Here is a 25,839-nt window from a genome sequence, read left to right on the forward strand (position 1 = left end):
TGAATATGATCTCAACGAACAAGTAAGAACAGTGTGAGAAATATTTCACAGGAAATATCCTACGATAATTTAAAATGAAAATAATAATGATAGAACCAATTGAATAAGAAATACTCTTAAAGTAGAATTTTGAAAAATACTTGTAGATAAGAGATAAAAATATTCCACAAATATCATACCAAAATTCGTTTTTTTTTTTCACAATGAACTTCATTAAATAAAAGATGCTGCAGCTAATCAACACATTAAATTCTTAAAATAGCATTTTCTCAAAATACAAAAAAACAAAAACAAAAAAAACATTTACAGCCTGAAAAATTTCTTATCCATTTACAAACAAATTTTACGTAAAATAGAATTAGTAGTCTTGTATTTAGTAAAGAAATCAATTGATTAATACCAGTTTAAAAACAAAAAGACAAAGAAAAACATCTTTCTTCAACATAAAACAACATATTATCTTTATGAATGCATTCATTTAATAAAATTGCGCGTATAGAACAGTCTTAAAAATCAATCTAGAAAGAACACTGTAACTTAGACAGATAAAAAAAAATAGAAATACTTACGAGAAAATTTAAGTTATTAATCGGGAAAAATTTAACAATCTAACAAATTACTTTTCTTTTATAAAGCTGTTTTTCCTATTTATTAAGAAAACTTAATTTTAAAAAATGGCCTAAAATAAAAATAATAGTATTGAACTCTTTACTGTAATATTAACCAAATTTTAAATCCTTTGAAAACTTACGTTTTATAAATTATCACAGATTGATTTACTTGCTACATTTTGAAATGAGATATTTTTTTAAAAAACTTATTGTTAGTGATGGTTTGTTCTTAATCACTAAAACACTAGAAACTTTAAGAAATTAAGACTCAAAATTAAACTAAAACTTTAGGTTTTTGTAATAAATATTATCAATTAAGATATGTAACTAATATGAAGACCAAAATATATTTTTACTTACTTTTGTTGCAAATCTTCATTAAACGTAAAGTTAAATTCACTTAAAATTTCACAAAAACAAACATATATTGTAAATATAAAAAAATATATCCCAAGAGTAGTAGTGTTTGGTTCATATACAAAGAGTGTTGGCTAAAGTTAAAATAGAACTATGTTCAAGTGGTCAGTTTCATTCCTTATCTCAACACTATACTGAGAGGACGCTTCCCCTCTCTACTGAACTAAACTTAAATTATTGTCAATTAACTAAATAAACTAGAGAAGGAGTAATAGTAATTCTTTCGCAAAACTACCACAATATAAAAGGCTATTAATTGCGTAAATGTATGAATTAATATATGAATCAAATTCATACACTACTGACACATTTTTAAGGGAACATTTGTTACTATTAATAGAACAATTTGTTTAAAGAGGTGAACCTAAATACAAAATCTATATTTACCAACTTATACAGCGTAATTGAGAAAATATAAATAATGCACCACATTTTCCTTATAGCTTTAGTAATTATGCAGTTAAAAAAAAAAAAAAATTTAGACGGCAAAATGTTACAAGAGCTCTTGTTGTTTTTATTTTAATGATTAACATAATAATAATAATAATTTAGTAGTTTATTTACTATCGCAACTGTAAGAATCGTAGGTAGCATCAATTGTGAAAGGAAATGACAATCATATCCCCACAAAGAAATACAGCCAAATAATCCTCCAAAGCTCTACCTAAATACAGTACCTAAATTATAAATAGTGCGAGAAAGAAGTGATATACTGACTTAAAATTTCTATTTTTCAATTGGGAAGGTATAGGTTTTTCAACGAAAATAATTTCATAATTTGAATGCAAAATTTACTTTTACATTTTTTTCTGCAAGCAATTTTTATTATTTATAAGTTAAAACAAGTTTTTATAGAAGAACTTCAATATTAATAATCTACCACACATGGAACCTATAATAAATGATATGTATTTATTTTAATAGCAAGAAATAATCTTCACTAACTTAAACCTAATTAAAAAGTATTATATTGTTATGGCTTTGCTTGAGCTGGCACTCGCCACTAAAGAGGTAACAGAACCTCTCTTATTTGACATGTATTCCTTGCATTCAAAAAAACAAGTTCAGCTTCAACTGGATGGCATGCTTTAAATATTATCTGTCTCAGTTCAACTAGAGATTGCTTAAACTTATGGAGTATTATTATGTTCACTTCTTTTTCACTTATCCCCCTCAAGAGTAGTCCTAACGTGTCTACTCTAAAGGAGTGCAAGAAGCTGTAGACAAAAATAATAATTCACTCTTCCTTCGTCTAAGGAAGGTCCAATAAGATGATTCCCAACAAGTCTACTACCTGATATAGCATTGCGTTCGTAACTCGCAGAATTTCTTCGACCTATATCGTGAAATTCTAGCGATTTATGATGCTCCTAATGATAAATTTAGTTTCATCCACCCAGAAAATTTTCATTAGGAAATATGGTTCTTCAAATAATTAACCTTGCATCACTGCAATGATTTTAGAAAAATTTTCATGACTAGAAGAACGCAATCTTTGTACCACATGGTATTTTATAAGTCTTCAAGATTCTTTAGATATTACTTCTAGACATGAACACTGTTAATAAGGAAGGATTAAGTATGGTATTCTCGGCCCCGCAGTATGTCCAGTTCATTATTAAACGAACATACGAGTTGCGGAAGATTCTTGACGGTACTTGAAATTTAGTTCGACTTATTCAGTTCCCAAAAAGTATTGCAGCATATAAAATTATCCGCTAATTTGGGTGTTTTTGGAGTATTTAATCATAACTCTTAGAATATTGCTACCGTCAACACAAAGAAATATTCGATACCTTTATACATGTACATATATATAAACATACATAATAAAAATCTAAAAATAATAATTTAAACAATTTTTTAAATAATCTTAATCACAAAATTACTAGAAAAAATGTAAAAAACTAAACTTTTAAACATTTCTAAACGGATTAAGTTTTATGTAAATTTATTTTAGAGTTCTGCAATCCCTACAACTGAAACACTTTTAAAGAAAACTTTACTATAGTAAGCTATATTTACATTACAAATTATTTAATCCAAAGAACTAAAAATATTTTACAAAATGGCATATTGACCATAAAGCAATGTTCTAACTTTATAATAATCTTCTGATAAGCAACCTTCAATTGAAATCTTCCTTTTATGATCCCTGCGAATAGCAATACTTCGATTCGCACAAAATAACACACCACCAGAAAATTCACAATCTATACCATTTCTAACAATAACTTGTTTTAAATCAGAGAGTTTAAGTTCATTTACGAAAATGGTACTATGTGGGATTATTTCAGATTTTTCTACAACTGGTTCCAACATTAGAAGATCATCGTTTTGGACGGCAGCTTTAAATGTTTTATCTTGTACAGCTATTATATCACCATTCTGTTCAGTTTCTTGGTTTTTATTCTTCAATTGTGGTTTACAACTTCTTGAAGATTGTGCAGTTATTGCGTCAACCCATGCAAGTTCTAAATCACTATTATTATCTCCTCCCTGTTGCATATTTAACGATGAAGCTAAAGCATCAGTCAATCTTATTTGATATATATGTGCTTCAGTTGTAGCATCAACTATATCACCTTTAGAGGGTGTAAAAACATTAGTTTCTGCCCACTGGCGAAGATAATTTGCTAGAATTCCAGTTTCATGTAGCGGAGACCTTACTAGTATTACCATTCTTGGATGGACTCTTGTAATAATTTTCTGTAAAGATTCACCATCTGATTTTCCTTCAAATTCAATTAACTGAATTGAAGCCTTAATTTCTATTTCTTTTTCATGTGTTACACATTTTGTAGGATATTCAACTATATCTTTAATATCATCATCCAGTTTTTCTTTATTAATTTTGTGGTCTTTTATTTCTTTCATATAATCTGCAACTGCTATTATTTCCCCGTATTCATCGTTTTTTTTTTTAATGTCCTCTGCTGGATAAATTGGATAAGATCTGCTGATTGAATATTTACGTTTTTTCTTTTTAGTTTGTTCCTGTTTGACAACAAAATCATGACTTTTAGTTATATTTCCTATAATTTGTAAATCTTCTGAATCTGAACTGTCAAACTCTGAAGAATCTTGCTCTTTACGATAGTTAGCTAACTCTTCACCAGTCAATCTTTCCCGTTTTTTCACTGTTACATGAATAGTTTTTTGGCTAGGTGTTAAATCAATTAATTTTCGAGCAAGAGTGCCTCTGCTAGTTCTTGAAGTAAAAATAATAGTATTAGCAGGATCGGAGAGCCATTCTAAACAAAGATCACGAGCAAAACCACATTCTAAATCAGGCATACTAGCTAGTACGACTTTACTGACAGAAATTTTGTGAATATCTATTAAACTATGACAAGTTTTAATATATTTAACCTGAAATGGATTGAATCGTGCAGATTCAAACGATTTCATTAATTCATCGCTCATCCACTCAATTTGCGATTTAGCGAATTCAATAACATTATAGCTAACATTGTTTAGAAAACAAAGAAAATGATTTTGTAAACCTGAATTTTCATTACTCCAAAGTTGTTCTAACATAAGGGCTAATTCAAGTACGCGTCCAGCTGTATCAACTGCTATCAAAACACTGCCATTGTTGCTCAACGTTTGCAATATATTAGTAAACAATTTCTCATCTCTAACTTTTCTTCTTTCCTGTTGAAAGGTTGAATTAAATGAATTTGTTATCAGAATGGATGGTCGTTGTAATCTAGCAAAACTGCAACCATTTAAGTGGCGTTCTTTTTTATGGTTAAAATCAACAGCATAAACAATATCTTCTTCACCAATTTTCTTAATCCTCCAAATTGTACCACCAATCATATGACCAGCCGCAATTGGAACGATATTCAGGCCATGACATCTCCCTTTTAGTCTAGCAGTCTGGTTATATTTTAATTGCACTATTTTATCAAATGCTGCATCAACATCGTCCAAGTTAAATATTGTAAAATCCTCGTTATTATATCTTGACTGATATAAATCGTACATAAACATCTGACCCATTTTGTATACAGGTACTGTGGCATAGACTGGGCAACTTAAACCACACTTACCTACCAAATATGGTAGAGCACCAAGATGAGCTGGATCTGGATGTGAAAGCAATACAGCATCAATGTGTTTAACATGCTTGCTTATTTCATTTAAAAAATTCTGATCAAAATGCTCATTCCAGCCACAGTCCAATAGTATTCTGGCATCGTCGATTTGTAACATGTAACATGGAGGAGATTCATCCATTGCACCAGATAATACGTTCAGTTTAATTATTGAAGTCATCCTTGTAGCTGCTTTAACAATGAGTAAAATTTAAAACTATTAACTGCAACAACAAACAGTAGTCCACGAAACAGTTTATACAAGTTTTCAGTACTCGACTTAGATGTTATTATTGCAGACAAATATACTTTTGCAGACACTAGTGACGCTACTCAGGAGAGCAATAAATGAGAGGTTAAAAGAAATGACGTTGATAGACATAGGTTACATTAAAAAAAAAAAAAAGAGTACAGGGACAAACATGAAGAAATATCTGGAAAAAATGTAAACAAGAAAAAAAATATTCCTTCAAAAAAATTAATGAAATAAATATAAAATCAAATGTTTAGCCATTAAGTACATCCAACAAGAGAGCGCTTCTACATTTGCTATAAATCCAGCTGAGCGTTAATAAATTGTTAATACACAATGTGGATAAAATAAAATGTTATCACGTAGTTTAGGGAGTCAATTTAGAAATAATTTTCATAATAGGTTAAAAAAAGTATAAGTAAGACCAGTTTTCCCATTTATCTTAAATCTTCATTTAAAATAACTTCCATTTCCCACCTCTCTTCTCTTCAACGATAATATTTATTATAAAAAGTATAAAAAAATGTTGAAATTTATTTTTCCCTTCTAGTAAATTTGATCTAAATTAATAATACTTCCCGTTTTTTTAAAAAATCAATTATTCAAATTTGTATTAGGGATTTAAATTTTAGAAGTTTTTAAGAAAACAGATGAGCACTTTACTTTTATTCTAGCAGCATTTTCAAGAGATCAAACGTGAGATTCTACCATAATTAACTTAATATTAAGCTAGGAAGAGATTAGTTCCAAGACAGTGCTTAGGACCTAATTTTTATCAAACTGTCATTTACGAATACTAGGGGCTATAGTTCGAGAGCAGGCGGTGCATGAGAAGAAGCTCTACTTCATGGTTTAGTAAAAGACTCAGATTTAAATGTGCCTTAATTAGAATTAAAAAAAAAATCTGCCTACTAAAAGTGTGTATGTCCCACACATTCTACTAAAAAGCTACTTATTTTGATGTCACTAATCAAACAGTTGGGTATCACGGGTGAAAAAAAACTCTTTTCCACCAATTAGGGTTTTTTTTCTTCTTTTACAGATAATTGGTACCTTCGGTGTTTAGTTTCTTTCAACTTCCCTTTTCCGCTACCAATCTTTTTCTTCGACTCCAATCAATTTTTCTTTTTTAACGCTTTGAGTACCGGGAAACGCGATCGTGCTCCTTCATGCATATGCGAAAAAACCCGGAGGCCCTTTGGCGCTCCTCTAAAATTTTCCTCAATAAACTTTTCAGAATGTGTCCTTTTCTTCAAGGTTTGAAACTTTATATATTTTGCAATCCAAATCATATTCTGTTAGATACAATATGGTATAATATCACTGAAAAAAGAATAAAAAACGCCGGTATCTTTCGCATATGTATGGAAAAAAATCTCCGGTACTATAAGGGTTAAAATCTTCTTTAAAAGAGTACTCTCAGCATTTTAGCATTTTCTGTGTCAGCATAGCTTGTCCTAGCTACTTTCTTTACAACCATTCTTAACAAATGACCTAACCATCTTAGCCTCACGTTCACGTCCTAGACCGAGGTTCCAGCAAATTAATTAATTATCATGGATCTCTCTACCTGAGATACCTGGATTTGGTTCCGATGTTTTAACAGGGAATATATTTTGTGTTGCCCTGCGAGATAATGCATAAAAGGAATTCTAGATTAAGAACGTTACTGTTTAAGTGTCATCTAATGTGTCCTAAATGCGAAGTTTGTAACTGAATGGCAAACTTTAAAAATAAAGATTTATATTTGATGCAATAAAAACAGATAAAACGATGACCAAGCTTTACAGCAAAACATAAAAAATCAATTAGGGTAAAATTTGTGGTAAAAATGATAACTTCCAACTGATCATTTACATGTTGCCGTTGATGCGGATAAGGCTGCCCTATTATATCGTACTGTAAAATATGTTGACATTCTGCCTCTCATCTGTAGTCTTACGGCAGCTTAATGGAAAGTAATATTTATAATCAATTAATACCCTTTCAACAGTTTTTCTAAAAAATAATTTCTCTTCTAAGGCTAAAAAAAATGGTTCATTAAAAAATTGTATAGAAAAGAGTACCCACTAGTGATATCAGCCATACCCATTTTTAAATGGTGTTTCAAATAAACGGTATTGAAAACAAAATAAACAGTTTTTTAAATTATTGAAATATTTTTGAATAAGTTAAATACATGAGAGTATACTTACTATTTACATAAATTATAATATTAATATCACATTGAAAGTTTCCAGACCTATCCAATTCCTATGACATGGTATGTAACCGACATTTTATGAAGTGAGGGCACTAAAAAAATTTGCAGGAAACATTTAAAATATACTTTGCTTGAACCAAGAAGGCTACTCCAAACAAAACCAACTCTGCTGCGACATAACCGAACCCAGCCGCCATTCAATCAGCTGGCTGCTGCTGTGATTAAACGCTTCAAGAAATTTTTTTTAGTTTGATATTGATATCATATAACATAAACAAATGTGTTCGTAGTTCGATGTAATTCTATAAATTATGCTCATTTCTTGAGATAAAAATCTGATTGGTTGTGAAAATATCAAATGCAAAATTTAAAAAAAAATATTCAAGCTTTTATCTTTTAAATAAAATCCATGTATGCGATAAAACACTTTTTTAAAAAATTGTTCTTTTTATTTCTTCATCAAATATTAAACAGTCCTCCTTTCTGATGATCTTACTGATTATATGCTATAGAAATTTATCTTTGAGGGGGGCTACCTCGTTAAACATGTACATCAGATTCTATTCACTTTAGAAGGTGTGTACACTGATATCGCTTGAAATTCGTCACAGTTAGCCTGCAAACTGAAGTCGAACTTGAAGGGGGTGAAGAAGTTCTCCTTCGTCTCAGCCCTAGTTTTCTAAAATAACACCAGTAGACCGGAGGCATGGTCCTATCAGTAGAAGTTGAATTGCTGTCTATGGATTAAGTCTGTTAACTGTTGATTAGATCAGATGCAATTGATTAATCTGTGATTTAAAGAAAAGAAAGAAAGTTAAGTTAATTTGTTTTCTTTCTTTATAATGAAAAATTGTTATATTTGCTGATTAAAATAGAAGTTCGTAAGGGAGAAATAATTATTGAACTAACTATTCCTGACCGTTATACTTCCAATTCCCGCCTGCCTAATAAACACCAACTTCTAAATAAATTGTTTATACTCAGTATTTTATAGTAAACCATAAGGATCTTCTTCTATCTTAGGTTCCATTTACTTATAAGTGGCATTTGTATTATATGACTCCGACTTTCAGGGCTAGGTTATTTAGACCAAGCGAATCTCACATTGCAGTAAATCACAAATTGACCGGAACATTCCTAATATAAATGTTTCAATTATAAATGAACAGGGTAGTTAGAATTTAAAATTGAAAGATATCTGTTAGAATCTACTCGAGAAAATTTCAAAAAAATGCAATCTCATCTCTTGTCTATTGTCTTTTGACTGTGTTCACTTTCTTTAATTTAATAGATAAATTCCGAAAGTGGTAAAATAAAGGAAATAATTATGTTGTGACATATCAAGTCAGGAATTTACAGCATTTTATCTACCAATGCAGAAAATTGATAATGTATAAAAATAAATATAAGTAATGTATATAATAAATATAAATGAGTGACAGCCCCTTTACTGAGAATTAGTATCCAAAAATCCGAGTGGCTTTTGACATTTTCGTCAAAATTTGAGGAAAAAAATCCACTAGAATTTTTTGTTTACTAATTTCCACTGCGAAAGAATGTAAAATGTTGAGCCACTATGTTACCTGAGCGGTTAGTGGCGCGGTTCGCCATATGTTATGTTTATAATAATAATAATAATAATGTTTTATTTGAATAGGGAAAACAAATTATACATATTCTTTCTATAAACATCAATGACATGGTACATTACCGTCTGTCAGAGTCTCATTTGAAACAAAAATTATTAACTTAATGATAAATACATATTTAATGAAAAGAAAAGTGAGGAAAAAGAAAACTACATTTACATAAGAATAGTAGTTTTAAGTGTTACTTTAGTATTTGGTAATAATAATTAAAGTAGGAGAATTATATACAATATATAAATTAATAGTTAAATTCATTAACTAAATACCTCCTATAACGCATCGCACATTTTACAAAATTAATTAGAGCTCTCCAATTACTGCCATTTAGTACGCATAGGACTTCTTCTTTATTAAGCACGCGCTTAAAGTATCGTATCCTGAACTCTCTCATAATGGGGCATTCATCCAAGAAATGAAAAGTAGATTCAATAGACCTGAGGTAGCACATTGAACACAAATAATTGCGAGTGATCCAGGGTTTATAATTTAAATTTAGGCCTTCCGTTCGCACTTTAAATATTATTTGTTTAGTATGGTTCGCCATATGTTATGTTTATTATTATTGTTATTACATGTGATTTCCATTCTAGATGATTCTTTGTGTAGAACCATAGATTTCATTTAAAGGTAGTAAGTATAAAGCTATTATCCGGGTCAAATAAATATCTCGAAAATAGTAATATTCCTTTAAAAGTAATGGACTAAAAATAATAGAATTCAACAACTGTACAAAAATATATTTGCTTCTTAGGTACACTATGCTCATACATTGCTAATTAAGTAAGCAGTACGAAAACTACAACTTTTAGAAATTAATTGAAACTACTTTTTAGATAAAATAATGAAAAAATAAATATTTCATAGAGAGCTACCAGTTGGACGAAATAAGTTACAAATAATAAAATATGACTGATCGATCAACCGTCAATCTTTAATAAAATTATAACAATGAAAATTATTACATAAATATTTACATGTATAAGTTTTATAATACCTCTGAATGTAAGTCATTTTTATATACTTATTTTCTTTGGTGTTAATTTCATCAGCAGATCACATGCTTCCTTGTTTGCCTGAAATAAATTAAAAGAAAATGAATTCGTGATCACTACAACATAACAATTTATAGAGTAACTTTTTGCCAGATATTCTTGTGGCCTTATGAGTGACATAATCCTGTCACTTCTTCATTCTGGCTGAGCGAATAATGAAGGACTTTGTGTTGCTTGTCAAAACATATCCGAAAGCATCTAATAGCATCAACAAGTTAACCCAGACTTCAAAAGCTAAATCCCAATCTATAATAAATAAGTTGGTGGTGGAGCGAGAAACTGTATTTAAAAAAAATAATAAAAATGTTGATCAGGTAGAGGTGGTGCAAAACTGAATGTTTACCTTTTTTTAGAGATCTTGTTGAAAACGACTTAAAACACTACAGTTTTTTATTCAGTTTTTCAAGAAGTTTTTTTTTTTTTAGATTTAAGTAAGAGCACGGAAGATTTCAGTCAAAAAACTCACAGAAGAAATATATTTGCTTTGAATTATTCGAGCATAAATAATATTATTAAGAGCTATTTATTACATTAATTTCATTTTTTTATTAATACTATATTAATATATTTTAACTTACCAAAATGTCATCATCAGTAGAAATTGGATAATTACATGCGAGATCCAAATAGTAACGTGCTTGGTCTTCTTTATTTAATTTTAAGTAAGTTTTTCCTAACATTAACAAATTATGGCTGAAATAAAAATTATTTACGTATTCATGAGTTATTTCAGCCGATAGTTCATCAAATTGGCAAATTTTGAAGGGAATTGCATAAATTATGTTGCACTAAGCGTATTATGAATTCCAGTTTAAGAAGTCAAATAGTATTACATATTAACTCATTAATATGTAATACTATTTGACTTCTTAAACTGGAATTAATATATCTCAATATTTATGACTTTGGCAAGAAGTATTGCAGGCCAAAAAATATTCTAGTTTTGACTAACATACGCCAACAAATCACTATACCTATTTTTCCAGTAGCAAAATTTGAGGGAAATATTGCATATATATCTACTATATAAATATAGTGTGCATATTGATATAAATAATATCATAGAATTAACTTTATATATTTTGTTATATAATGTTGAAAGCGGACAACTATTTGAGATCATTGGTATTGGGAGCCTCCGAAGAGAATCTCAAGATACAGGCAACACTCTCCATCACAGTCTAGGGTCATAAACCCCTAGAAATAGCTTATCTAAGGTAAATAAGCTGGAATCTAACTAGAACTTTACTGTTTCAATTAAACTGAATAAACAATAAGCCTATACCAATCTTTCTACATCTTTTCTAATCTTTTATACATATATTGATATCCAAAAGTGAGAAAGCTGAGACTGTAAGGAAAATCTTTCAAAATAAGGTTAATTTTTCTTGAGCAACTAGAACGGTTGTATCAACTCTGGAACTAAATTTGTTTATTCAAGCGTATTATGAGGATCTTTAGAAATAAATTAATTGAACTAATATACATTCTAACAAATTCTTTGTCTTATACATAAAACACGATTAGAATATTTGTGCAAAATACCTGTAAAATCTCGGTTCGACTTCTTCTGCTTTATTAAAATATTCTAAAGCTTCCTCAAAAGTAGATGTTGGAGGTGTAGTAAATATCATTGAAGCAATTTTTCTTTGGTACCATGGCATATTAGTAATTTCATAACACCTAGAAGAAAAAAAAAATCGTTGTACTATGAAAGTGTTAGTGACTTTTTACTTCCAACGGTTTACTTCAAATTTACCAATATCCCAACATATACAGAGTTGTAGCATCCTTTGGATTCAATTCAGCTGCTTTCTAAAAAAAAAAAAGAACTACGAGAAAAAGTTTCTTTTGATAAACTTTATTTTACTTTAATAAAATAAAGATTACTTTATTTTACCAGTAAATGTTCTTTCACAACCTCCAGATTAGAAATTCTAGCTTTAATGCCGTAGTAAATACTTCTAGCATCCAATAATATTGACATCCATTTGTGATTAGCAAAATGATTTTCATCAAGGGCTAGGGACTTACTGATAATTTTATATGCTTCAAAAATAAGTACTTTCCTTTCTTCTGGATTGGTAGCAAATTCTTGAGATATATTATACTGCACTCTACTAAGCCTCCATAAAATCTCCACATCATCGCAATTCTAAGTGTGATAAAGAATTAAGTTAGTACCACGAAACTGTACTACTTAAACTTTTATTTATAGTAAATAATTTATTATATTTGTTGTAAACAAATGTATAAATTTTAATCAAATTAAAGGAATACCTTATGTTCCACTAGTAGATCATAAACTTCTCTAAATTTATTCTGTTTATACAAGTTATCAACGAGTGTAAGCAACTGTAGCTTAAGCTTTTCGCTTTCATTCTCTTCTTTTCGAGCTTGTGAAAACCAAGCAAACGAAATTACGAAGGCTCCACTATGACATTTCTGTGAACGTTATTTAAATATGTATTGACTTACTGGAAAATAAAAGTTAGATTATTCTTATATTGACTCTTCCATAATGACATGGGCCAGTCTATTCTTGGGTTGTTAACTAGTAATATTACCCGCATAATAAAAGATTAGTTCAAAAACATTGTAAAATCGTATAAAGTACTTTGAGCACCTATTCTATTACTAGAACAAATATCGCTGAAAATAAATAGGATGTTCCTAAAGTTATCAAAGTAGAATAAATAGGTTAGATCAGACTTCAAAAATTAAACAGTAGTTAGCTCCAGAAAATTTCTCAGCACAATTAAATGGACTTTTTCCTGAAGATGAAAGTATCCAGTTTATAAATGGTTGGTGTTGTCAACAAGTGATAGTGTTCAATGTTCACTTTTGAAAACAATCATTAATTCTGCCATGTGAGATGAAAGATCCAATAAATTCTAATCAGTATTAATAATGTGCACCCAACAAACAATACCTATTAATATTTCAAAAAACATTTTTTTTGTTACTCGGACTTAAAGACTAGACTCATTATTGAAATGTATCATTTTTTTTAATCTTTCTAAAAAAAAAATCGCATTATCTTCTGGCAAGAATTTAGTACGAGTCAAAGATCCAAACAAAGAAATCTAATAAAATTAGACTGAATGTTAAATATATTTACACAAACATGAACCTATTACGGATAACATCTCATTTTAAAATACCATGCTTACAAAAATAATACTTTATATTGAAGAAAACTACTCACATATTTCTTCAAAAAAAACTTTCCCCTTAGGTTAAGAGAGGAAAAAGGGTAGGATATTATTTTAGGTCTTGTAATCGATTGTAGAAAAGCTCGCCGAATAAATTGCATTGTTGATTTCTCAAAGTTTAAATATGTAATTACGCTTAAAACAAGTGGTTATATTACACCTTTCAAAATTAATTTTAGGGTCTTATTTGACATATTGAATTTGGCATAGCAGGTTATTACGTATCTATTTTCCAAAAGCAACTGCTGCTATCTATCCTCAATTAGAAGTAGCGTGTTGCAACTCTATTTTTATCCAAGCACCAGAGAGGTTTTGCAGCAATGATCAAAAATTACTATTCATTTAAAGATAAGGAAATAAATTTTTCGATACAGAACACGAGACCGAAATAGTAATGCAGAATTTTTTTTATTCAAGATTAATTAATGGCATATTAGTAATTTCATAACACCTAAACGAAAAAAAAATCGTTATACTATGGAAGTATTAGTGACTTTTTACTTCCAATGGTTTACTTCAACTTAGGAGTCTAGTGAGAGGCTCCTGAGCCCAACTGGCAGCTTACAATGGCAAGTGAAGAGATCACCTTAGTCCTAATGACACTACGGTCACCCTAATGGTAGTCGCCCTTGCGGAAGTAATGCCTTAGTAAGTTTAGGCGAGTAGCTGCTAATAAAATTTTCCCAACATATACAGAGTTGTAGCAACTGAATGGGGAAAGATTATCCATAGAAAAACTGTCAATTATATCGAAATTGGCTCCAACAGATTAAATTTTTTTAAGAGACTTCTTGTTCACGGCCGTGTAGCTTATGGGTTGAAGAAATAGTTACTGTCAAGAAACTTACAAATAAATCTCAAAACTTCTAAGATAAATGGTACATTACGCAGTAATTTCATTATCCCGACTATAACTAAGTAAGAATTAGAATTGAGGTTCTATGCCAGCTTAACATAGTTTATTCAGGACTAAAGAAATACCTACAAAGAGTAGGAATAATTCATATTATAATAAAATTGAAAACTAATAAAATTTTCCGTTTTCCACTGGTCTGAAATTTTCTCCCATCACTCTTGCAACTAGTAACCTCCACTCTTCTCTGATAGGCACACTGATAAAGTATTTGGAATGCCGCAAAAGGGTAAACGTCTCATGAAAACAGCACCAGGTCTATACCGGGCAAAACGATCTCGCGCCTCATTGCTCCAATCCCCAGACGAAAATATTTTTTTACTTTAGCAGGTTTATCTAGGCTAACCGAAATATTAAACTTTGGTTTAATGTGCACTCCGAGCACCTCAGCTTCCACCCCTTCTTCCGTTTTGGAGCCGTCAATATAGCACTCTCAATCGCCTTAGCAATAGTGGTATACGTTTCCTAGTCTTTCTGTTCAGAATAAAAACTTTCAAAGGTTTGCCGAAGCTGTAGCTGAAACTATGCCTTCTGGAGGAAGGCCTAAAATTCGGTCTGCCTTCAGCTCCTTTCACAGCAACTGATATACATTGCTGGGCCTAGAAAGAATGGTTGCTTGTCCTTTTAGCAGCCTTGTCCCAGTTCTGGTTTTAATAATTTGTAAAGAAATAAATAACTAGGCATCAATTTCTGTTTATTTGATCTTGGCACTTTATTAATCAAAAAATTCTAAATTATTATTGGATGTGAGATAATAAGTCAGAAGCTGAAATTTAGATTGTATTCAAGACTTACCAAGATTTTTACTGGTTTTAATTGATTTAATTAACTTTTAGGAAAGGCAGTATTTATTGATGTCTAACTCTTGTCAGACATTTCAATACTCAGGGCCGCCCCAATTTTCTCAGGCTCCATAATACATTACTTTCCAAATATTTCTCTCTTTATTGGTCTGAAAGATTTTATAAAATTAAAAAATAAAATAAATTAGTCCACTAGTGAATCAAGATACAGAGGTTTACACTTCATATACAGGTATATTACTCTTTTTTTTCATAATGTCATCTTATCCTTATCGAAAATCATTCCTTAAATTATCCATGTCGACCTTTTCACCCATTCTTTTTATGCTAAAGATTAGATCATATTTCTTGGGACAACATAAATGAGTGTAGATTTTAATAATTTTAACTTAGAATTAGATTGGTAGAGGAAAAGAAAATGCTTGAATTTATCCCCATCGCAGCAGCACAAATGGATGAATATTTGCAGAATATACGAAATAAAAATTGTGAGATAATAATAAGGCTTATTGAGAATAAATGAGGCTCTCGTGTTTCAGTTGATAGAAATGTATTTTTTTTTTTTACAGGAGTTTCAAAAAATGAATATCAATAGGTTAAAATTTTGCCTGATAGACGATCCTTTATAGTAAAGCCTAAAAACTCAAATTTATCTTGGCATTTATGTGTCGAACGGTTAAACTGTTAAGACTTAAATAATCCATTTTATTGGAACAAAGGGTGAATTTTGTTCAGAGTTTTCCAAAATGCTTGATAACGGTAAGTTTTATTTACTTCTTCTTTCACTAGTATATTAAGTATAGTCAGAGTAAAATTTTAGTTGTAATCGTGATTTTTAATTTTTGTTAAGGAGGTATCTGTTAAGAATAAAAGTGATTGCGAAAACAATAAATTGTGAAAGTGTAGGTAAAGTTTCTCTATATTTGTTTTTCTCTCTCTTTCGTTTTCTTTAACGTTACAAATACATTAATATTACCTGATTTTTTAAACCTGATAAATATAAAAGTACAACTTACAGATTCAGTTTAGTAAATATATCGAATGTAAACATGTTTATTAATTAAATACGCTATTATTTATTTATTATTATTTGTTTCATGTTTCCTTCTTTTAAAAGAGGGCTATTTCTTGTTATACAAGTTTTGAAAATATTTTTTTAATAGGGGAAGTAGCCCATATTCACTCTGTTTTAATTCATTTTTCCTTTCTTTTACAGCTAAAGCTATTGTGAATTAGATTCTACATTCTAGTCATTTCAATAAACCACATTCTAAACATTTATAAGCACGTAACAACAAACTATTGAATGTTTTGTTATATATTTTGTTCTTAAACATGTTATTTTTGTAATTTACCATATATAAATAATATTGATAATAAAATTGCAATGAACAATATTTTAGATGGCATAACCCGAAAAGGAGGAAATAAAATAAATGCTTAAATGTTGTAAGAAAACTCATGAGCAGCAATTATCATTATATACATTTTCTATCTTAAGAACATTATTTACTAATAAAACACCATACACCTAAATATAATTTAACACAGATACAATTCTATAAACAATGACAATAATAGCACTAAGTGGTAAAAATTTAAGTACATGATTTATTTAAAAATTAAAATAAATATTCGTACAAAAAAATAAGATAAAATAAAATAATCACTATCTCTTACATTATGAATTTATGTCTATAATAATTTGTAAAATTATTGGACCCACGCTACAAAACAAAAACGATTAAAAAGCACGGTGCACGGTTTTAAAATTTTAGTAAAGTTTAAATTTCATATTTGTTTTTTAACTTTTTAAGAAGTACAAAATGAAAGCACCAGTTACTTTGCTAAACACATGTACTTCAAACTTAAACTAATGGTGATATAACAAATTATTATTAATTTTAACTTAAGGCGAACTATGTACTTAAAATAATAAGAATCACATTAAAGAAAGCTGTTAAAGAGGTTCTTAATACTAAAAACAAAGAGAAGGCGGACGGTATTTACTTTTTGAGTTAATAATTTCTAAGTGTTGCAGAGAGGCATTTTGACCAAATTGCCAAATAACTTCTTCGGTTAAAAATATATAAAAAAAAAATATTATTTAATTAATCATTAGTAAAAGGCATAATACAAACTTAAAAACGTTTTAATTGGTGGAACTCAGAGCATTGGTTTTATGAAAATTATACAATTTTGTTTATTATGTGAAAATATTTTATAATCTTACAATATCTGGAATGGATTATAAACTAAATGGAATGTACTTTTGTACAAACAGTATTGTAAACTTAATACATTTGCACTTCTTCTCAAAGCCGGTTCAATCAATTAAAGAGCGACTCCTTGCAGCCTTCATTCAAGCGTTGAAAAATATAATTTATTCGTAAAAAAACCAAAAAATAACTCTGAAAACAAATTTTTTACTAAACGAAAATTAAAGTTATCTTTTACATCTGAAACTAGATATATTTCGGTTTTCATCAAAATATCGGGAGTTGGTGTGACAAAGATTAATTAGTTGAGGTGTTGCAAGAAACAGTTTTTTATTTCTATAAGTACTATACTAATTTCCGGTAAAAGTAAAGTTTTATTTCCTTATTTAATTTTCACTAAAAAAAAAAATAATCAAGATACTAAGATTTACACTCCAATTTTTTTTTGCACTTTTTTCCTCAAAATCATTATCTTTTTCTTATCGAAAAAATTATCCATGTCGACCTTTTCACCCAATTCTTTTTATGATAAAAATTAGATAATAATTCTTGGACAACATAGATGAGTGGAGATTTTATAAATTTTAACTAAGAATTACATTAAAAGAGGAGAAAAAAAGCTCAATTTATTCCCATCGCAGCACAAATGGATGAAAATTTGAAGAATATACGAAATAAAAATTATGTGAAAAGAATGTTGAAAACAAAAAATGTTAATAGCAGTTCTTAACAATTAGTTGTGTTATTTAGTTGTTATTTAATTGATCAGTCAGGATGGCAAAACAATTATTTTCGATTCATTAGGAAAATTGTAACCGCTTTGGGATTGAGACCGCTACCGTAATTTGAATAGAAATTATTCTACCAAGTGCAAAGGCTTCTTCAGGCTAGTTGTTGGTTGATAAATAATCAAAACTTATGAGATTGTTAGAACAGAAATCCTGACTAATTTTTGTGTTGCCTAGAATTAAAAATAACAGGCCCATGAAAAAAAGTAACACAAAACTCTTGCAACAGAGTTGAAACATAGAAATTTATCAAACCACTGACATGATTCGATCAGAAGTTTTTGACTTTTCACAGCCTCAATTTCTACTGCCAATATGTACTGTTCTTCAAGTGCAGAATAATTAAAACATTACCGCGATAAATATTTGTTTCTAAAATATTAGATTTTGACTGAACCAGTTAGATTGAGTAAAATAAAATAATAAGAGTATTTCAAAAAGAAATAGCAGGAATAAGACCTTTAGTAATTTTAAAAACTTTAGAAATTGAAAGTAATTAGAGTAAAAAAATTAAATAAAATAAAAAAAATACAAAATGAATTAATTAAATAAATAAATAAATATTTTTAAGTTGGACAATATTATTTTATTAAAAAAAAACATGTCAACTAGTTGGAATAAACTCGTATTTACTAGATTAGTCAACTGAGAAAATAATGTACTAGTTAAAAAAGAAGTAATTTGTAATTTTTTGTCATCAAAAGAGTATAATGCTTTGCACATTTCTCCAGATAATGCGCTCAAGGTGGTAGAGCATAATAGGGCTAAAAGAAAACTAAATGCGGAAAAATGGTTCATTGCATTGTGCGGTTATCAGAATTATAAGATGAAAAGTTGAAAAAATGCGAAGCATAGCTGCACCGTTTGAAAAAAAACTATAATTCCAAATTTTTATAAATTGATCATCATATTAAATAAATAAAAATAAATACTAATTGATTTAGTTAAGTAGAATCATTCTTTCATTTATATTTTAAAGAAAAAAGTTCTTCATAGAAAACTAACTCTTCTAGAAGTTAAAAAGAATCAAATGAATTTCTGAAAGCTGAAGTGATTATTTAAGGTTCCCTAATTGTTTTGGTTCCAGAAAGAATCCTGATCTAGAGCCAGCGAACCTGTTACATTATAATCGGATATTCGAAGAAATTGGATTAGATAGTTCCAATTTCATACATTAGCCACTATTATTAAGATTATTCACATGGATCTATACAATAAGTGCAAAAATTTTAATTTAATATTTTTTTTAAGGGGAATTTTAAATATGTATAATTTCTTTAAGTAACATTGAGGTAATATAACAAATTACACGTAAATGTGAAATATAATTACAATTAAGCGATAAAAAATTAAAATGTCATACCTTCATTAAGGTTTTACTTCTTTTTTTTATGTTAACATTTATTCCACTAACATTCTCAAAATGTTACTTTTCATTGAAGAGGTATTTATTTAAGAAACACCTTAATTTTTATCTCTATTATACATTAATTTTTTGGCTAATTCTACAAAGCAAAATGCTTGTTACATCTGAGTCCACCTACGTTGGTATCTAGTAACAACCACATTTGACATGAGATATAACAATATTGCCCCAAAATTTTAATTTTGTTGAATTACCATTTAACATTAAATTTGTAGTGTATAGGTGTGCATGGCAATCCTGAATTAAAATAATAGCTACTAAATTAAAATAACTTTATTACAGACAACGGAAAACATGAAAATAATAAAAGTATTTATTACAATTCAAAATTTAACAAAAAATAAATATAAAAATTGTTTTTGTATACCAACATTGACTATAAAAAAAAAGTCTCTAGGTTAACACTGAAATGTTTCTTATTTTTATTTATTTATTTATTTATTTTAGAGGAATATAGTTATGTGCATTGTTAAAATCACAAGGCGTCATTGCAAATCTCAGTCCATCTAAGTTCATCTTTAAAAACCTAGGCCTCCAAATAATTTTTCACACTTATTTGTTAATTCACAATTTTGAATAGGCCTGAAAACATAATAACTGATTCAATTAACTAATATACAGGCGGGAAAAAAATAATTTTTTCAACAATTTCAGTAATTACCTGGTTATTATAAACAGAGAGAAAAAAAAATTAAAAATCTAACGGCTGGTCGGCGCTTCCTTCTATATCTTGGTCAGTATCATCGTCATCATCATCTTCATCATCGTCGTTAATGACGTCTGTTTGCTTGCCCTTGCTTTTACCAAGCAGAGATTCTAAAAGCGATTAGGAATTAATCATATAAACACTAGATTAAATGTTTTCCTTCTGAAATAAAGTTCCAAGGTGAGAAGACTTAGGACTTTCACTTACAATAGTAATAATAATAATTCGAAAGGTCCTAACTTATAATTTTTTTTAAAACCCCGAACATTTAAACCATATTTATTTATCATCAATACTGCACGATTAGTCCGTTCATTATGGAGAAATGTAACCTATCCCAACCTCCCTCCGAGAACTGTTTTAAAACTAATTTTTATAGAAAAATGGTAAATGATAAAGGTAAAAATCTGTGTGTAAGTATTTCATTTCGAAGTTTAAAGAAAAGCCTAAGAGCCAAAAAATTTCGATTGTGTTAAATTAATTCTGGTTGAGGAATTTTCTTCAAACTCGATTTTAGAAACACCTTTAACATTACCATTTTTACAGTAAACGTAAGATTGGAGCATATAATTCTGAAAACTTTTATTTTAGAGGGAATATACCCCACTCTTACTCAGAGTACTCTTAATCAATTTTCTGGGAAAAAGTAATAAATAATAATGTTATAAATAGATCTACATATATACAATTAGTAAAGAATAATTTTCGAGTAAATCTCAAAATATTGACCAAAATACTGAATTAACCCTATTGTGGTATTATGTAAATAATAAATAAGTTACCGCAATTAGGTTTTCCTCTGGTTCGTGAATTTGGTAATTCTACTCCATGTTTATCTACACACCAACACATGCCAACAGATACGTGGCACTGTGTATGATAGTAGTACCCGTCCGAATCACACTCCGGAACATATACTCCTATAAATTAAAAAAAAAATATTAGGAGATATAGCTTTACTATTATTATTATTATTTTTAAATTAAAATGTTTAAATAACTCTGTATTTAAATTGTAAATACCTAGCATGTTTGAAGAGATTCTCCTTTTTACTGCAGCACAGGGGCGATCTGTTTTATCAAAGCATTTGCACCATTCATGAGGTGTGACAAATATATCCCTAAAGAACAAATTCATATTACTGAAAATGTGGATATGTCCGCGTAGTGATGGATAATATATATTTTTTTTTTTTAATTCGTGTAGCACGAATGTTTATTGTACCCCTTCCTGATTTTTACCTATTATAAGAGGTTTTCTAATCAGTTTGGTGTGGAAATTCGACTTTACTTATGTTTCCGATTGCACTACTTCCCCACTCAGTCAGCAAGTAATGTGAGACCGATAGATGAAACTCCAAAATTAGACAGGGAATACAATAAACATGCTTGCTAGGACGGCTAAAATCAAAGAAACTTACATATGGAGTATTAATTTTTTAAGCACAGGAATTATATATGTATTTATTTGTAATGAAGCTGAGTGAAAATAATTATATTTCTATGTTAAGTTTAGTAGTTAATTATTAATTTAAAATTAATTAAAAATAATGTTCATATTTTACTACCTGTCCATATCACATTCATCCAAGAAGGGTTTTATGCATTTTTCATTTTGATCATGCTCAAGATCATAAAGCTCTTGAAGTGTAAGTTTGCTATCGGAGTCAGAATCAAGGTGATGGAACATCCAACGAACTTCATTTTTGCATCCTGATGGGAATCGAATTACAGCTACAAACAGAAAGAAATGGTAATTTAATAAAACAGCTCAGTTGAACTTAGAAGTTTTAAATATTGTTGCAGATAGATAATTTTGTTGGAATAATTGATAAACCTTTACTTAAGCGAGCTACTTACGAATTAAAGAGGGGACCAGCTAAGTTTAAATACTTAACATTCCTATTTTACTTTGTAATTGCTTGTTGGCCTGATATAGCCAATAAAATATTGAATAAATTAAAGAAATAAAATAAAAATTAATAACAGCTTAATGAAATTAATACTTACTTATGATTTTAAACCAATTTTTAACATAATAGGGCCTTCCTTCCGCGGTCGGCGTGAAATCCAAGCTGGGTTTTATAATTATACACAAACTCATCAACAAAGTACCATGTTCATTCTGAATATTTGGCCAGAGTACAGCTCCGTCCATTTTGTGAAGTAGTCGCTGACAACAAGGATGTATCTATTCTGTCGGACGAGTACTGTTAATGACACCAAAATATCCATGGCCACTCTTTGCGAGGGGAAACTGTCATATTCTTTTAAAGATAGACAAGTGTGAGCAAATAGACTTCTACACCTAAAGCACTTCACATACGGGTATTCTGCAATCAGTTTCTGCTACAGTACCAACCAATAAAAACGTCAACGTAATTTATTTGTGGTTTTCGCCGTTCCGAAAACCTCCTACTGCAACCGTATGTAGTTCTAGAAATATCTTCTCACGCAAATTTGGTGGTAAAATTTAACTCATAACTTACAAAAATAAAGAATCTCGTTTATCGAAGCCTTTTCCATTGCGCCAATAAGGCCAGAGTATCTTCTTCTTAAATAGTAAGAGTTGTGTTAAAAATACGATTACAGTGGCAAAGAAGATTGCAAAGAAGGCAAAGTAACTTTTGACTAAGACTTAAAGGAATATTTTTGTTTTTAAATTTTAAAACAAAGAATTCAATAAAATGGTTTACAAATATTTTTAAATACCCTTTGTACGCGTGTGAGTTTGTCTTCGTTTGGAGTCAGCCATAATTACAGAGAACCAGTCCAACAATCGATCTCCCATGGCTTGAAGTGCTGGTGGTGGGCATTCAACTTTTACTCTTGAACCGGGCTTCCTTTCTATAACGTCATTATCGCCACGCATTCTTTCTTTGTCTTCGTATAAGGGTGGATTTGTGGCTCCCTGCAAAAAAAAAAAAAAATGTATGAAATTAGATTTTATAGGTTGTAAAAACCATAATCTTCCAATTCTTAACCGTGACAAACTTTACAACACAATCTATGCCCCAAAAATTTATCGGAGAACGATGGTGGATAAAAGCTAAGAGATTTTCAGAGTTGATCGGCATCTTGAGCAAAAATGGTGAGTACAGTGCCTAACAATAAAATGGAGAAGCAACCTGAACACACTGTCTTTCAAATATCGTTCACCACTGGACCTTACCCAACTTAATTAATCATTTACTACCTTAACTTGCCAATACTCCAACGTCCGTGGTAAGGCATATTTGAATGCAAAATAATGATGTAATTTCTTCTTAATTAATCCCTTCAACCCATACTAGCCGTGTGACAATGCCACCCGATGTATTAGTGCTAAAATAATGATTTTTAACACTAGGGCTTTCGAGCGATGGTTGAAGTGAATTCTGGAAAAATCACTTTCCCCGAAGAGGATTACGAGAGATTTTTTGAAGCAAGTCACAGGATGTCAACAATTTTTGTGAGAAGAGTTTAACTTCTTGTGAAAGAATGATTTTATATTTTTACAGTAATAATCATGTAAATACTTAAGCTCAGCTATTTATCCCTATCTCAGAAGAAAAAAGTAATTTATTATTTTTTTAGTCCAAGAAGAAAATATTCCTTGCCGAATTTTAAAAGGTTGGGAAGTTTACTAAATTAAATTCTCAGGCAAAGGATGACATGGCTGTAGTGCCTCAGGATATTGTGGAGGTTGCTGAGGCTCTGTTTTGAAAAATAAGACAGAATTTCGACGAAGACAAGATCTATTTAGTTAGAGCATTGTACCTTGGTGGTTTAATTTTCAGTTTAGTATTAAACATTTTTTTTTTCATGGAATATTTTCTAGATAATCGGGAATTTTTTAGAAATGTTACAACATCTCTTCTACAAGAGAAAGTATAATAGTAAAAAAAAAAAAACAAAGCGCTAGTAATTACTTCTGTAAGAGTTGCCATAACAGAATTCATACCTTGTTTAGTTTATTCTCGTGCTTGGTATACTTGATGTACTTGTAATGTTTATTATCGTAACTAAAATCTTGAGGTGTGAAGGTATATTTGTCAACATTGTTAATGAGATTGTTATCTTTTAATTTAGATTCTTCAATAACGGTTGCTTTGTACTTATTCATCAAATTAGTCATACGTTCTGCTTCTTGTTTTTGTTTCTTTCTCAAGTGGACATCTCCCTCTGAAATAATAAAAAATAATATTGGTACAATTATTGTTTCTTGCTATTGAATTTTTTTTTTTAAACATGGCATACTTAATGGTGCATAACAATAATATTATTAAAAATATTAAATAAGTCAGTTAATACAAACCTTTACATGGACAGAATCCTTTACAGAATACTTTAACATTGGTGTGATGGATGCAATTATGATAGTCTAGTCTGCATAATGAACTGTATGTTCTGTTATCAGTTCCGCACAGAAAGGTGGGTTTAACAACTGGGCAAGGATTGCAACGTCTGAAACAGAATATGAATAAAATTATATAGAATAAAATTATAATAGAAAAAAATAATATATGTAAAATATAACCTTAACTGCACTGGACAACTTAAAACAGTTCTAATAAACGTACAATATTACTTTTCTTTAGACTGTGTTTTAAAATTAAACATGGTCTGAAAATAAAACTTAAAAATATGAAAATCTGGACCTTATAATCAGATAAACCGACAAATTACAGAAAGGTGGGTTAGGATTCAGAAAATTCAGCTTCGTATAAGATTACGAAAGTAAAAAGTGTTGAATTCAAACGAAAATGAATACGAACGAATAATGCATCAAATTGCTCACACCCTTGCTGATATAATGAATAAAGTTGTATCGTTTTTTAGGGAATAAAGGTTTATTTAATTAATCAAAACTTTCTTAGGGAAACCCTACATTCGGTACTTAAAAGCCAATTTTTTAGGGCAATAAAAATTCAAATTCAAGTTAAAAAGGTATGGCATTTAACATTTTTAAAAAAGAATGTAACTTTCTTAATAAGCTTAATTTGATGATGACCTCACTATGTTCTGAAGAATGTTTGTTCTAATAAAAAAGATAAAGCGTTTTAACAAGCGTTTTTTTGACAACAAAGAGAAGTTATTTCAAGTTGAAAAAAGTAATGATTAAAATTAAAGAAAAAAACTTTTCTAACTTTTATAAAATATTTTTAATTAAAAAAAACATGAAAACTTATTTAAAACTAAATAACAACCTAATAATAGAGAGAAGTTAAAAAAACTATAGATCTAATAAGTGGACTTATAACCAATTAAATTGTTTTTCCTTTTGTTCTCCTTTTTAAAAATTCATTAATCTTAATCATATCAAAAAATGATCGATCTTTTGTGAACGTCTATGTTTAATACCTCCTTTGGGTAGCTTGTATTTGGCCTTAAATATATACTTTACAAGGAATATTCACTAGAGATTAATACAAATTATAACCGCAAATTATTGATAAAACATAACTTAGTTCTGACATAAATAGCATTAAAAAGAGTAGTA

The 25,839-nt window shown here is 29.4% G+C and overlaps 4 protein-coding genes across 8 annotated transcripts in view; all 4 read right to left on the reverse strand.

Moving 5' to 3' along the window:
- The window catches only part of LOC141456878 (uncharacterized), an 85,962-nt gene extending 77,993 nt beyond the window's left edge, over positions 1–7,969 (reverse strand). The window contains exon 1 of one of the 4 annotated variants that reach the window (XM_074133223.1): positions 7,580–7,969. The gene's annotated coding sequence lies outside the window, so the exon portion shown is untranslated. Of the gene's footprint in view, positions 1–971; positions 1,267–7,579 lie in introns of those variants that run through there. The other 3 variants (XM_074133225.1, XM_074133227.1, XM_074133224.1) reach the window with 3 other exon arrangements.
- LOC141457074 (probable cleavage and polyadenylation specificity factor subunit 2) lies at positions 3,090–5,312 on the reverse strand. Its single transcript, XM_074133589.1, has one exon. It carries the CDS (start codon positions 5,310–5,312, stop codon positions 3,090–3,092), a length of 2,223 nt encoding a protein of 740 aa, XP_073989690.1.
- Positions 7,970–9,958: 1,989 nt separating the features above from the next.
- On the reverse strand, positions 9,959–13,744 carry LOC141456884 (regulator of microtubule dynamics protein 1-like). Of its 2 annotated transcripts, none has more exons than XM_074133240.1 (7): positions 13,497–13,744; positions 12,569–12,733; positions 12,189–12,443; positions 12,048–12,103; positions 11,834–11,971; positions 10,867–10,981; positions 9,959–10,309 (listed from the first exon to the last, which is right to left on the reverse strand). In XM_074133240.1, the coding sequence occupies exons 1-7, from the start codon at positions 13,602–13,604 to the stop codon at positions 10,250–10,252; spliced, it is 897 nt and encodes a 298-aa protein (XP_073989341.1). In that variant the 5' UTR covers positions 13,605–13,744; the 3' UTR covers positions 9,959–10,249. The 2 variants fall into 2 exon arrangements, with proteins under 2 accessions (XP_073989341.1, XP_073989342.1); XM_074133241.1 differs by having other exon boundaries at positions 12,569–12,765; positions 13,497–13,647.
- A 2,376-nt stretch (positions 13,745–16,120) lies between these two features.
- The window catches only part of Cow (Proteoglycan Cow), a 290,331-nt gene continuing 280,612 nt past the window's right edge, over positions 16,121–25,839 (reverse strand). The window contains exons 4-11 of the mRNA XM_074133234.1: positions 24,655–24,803; positions 24,301–24,521; positions 23,070–23,268; positions 21,926–22,091; positions 21,381–21,478; positions 21,141–21,278; positions 20,314–20,468; positions 16,121–20,234 (exon numbers count right to left, since the gene is read on the reverse strand). Coding sequence (XP_073989335.1) covers positions 20,344–20,468; positions 21,141–21,278; positions 21,381–21,478; positions 21,926–22,091; positions 23,070–23,268; positions 24,301–24,521; positions 24,655–24,803 — 1,096 coding nt within the window. The 3' untranslated portion in view covers positions 16,121–20,234; positions 20,314–20,343. The remainder of the gene's footprint in view (positions 20,235–20,313; positions 20,469–21,140; positions 21,279–21,380; positions 21,479–21,925; positions 22,092–23,069; positions 23,269–24,300; positions 24,522–24,654; positions 24,804–25,839) is intronic.

The sequence above is a fragment of the Rhodnius prolixus genome, unplaced genomic scaffold, assembly GCF_049639745.1.
Source record: "Rhodnius prolixus isolate KJV_2025 unplaced genomic scaffold, Rpr scaffold_10, whole genome shotgun sequence".
Taxonomy (NCBI): Eukaryota; Metazoa; Arthropoda; class Insecta; order Hemiptera; family Reduviidae; genus Rhodnius; species Rhodnius prolixus.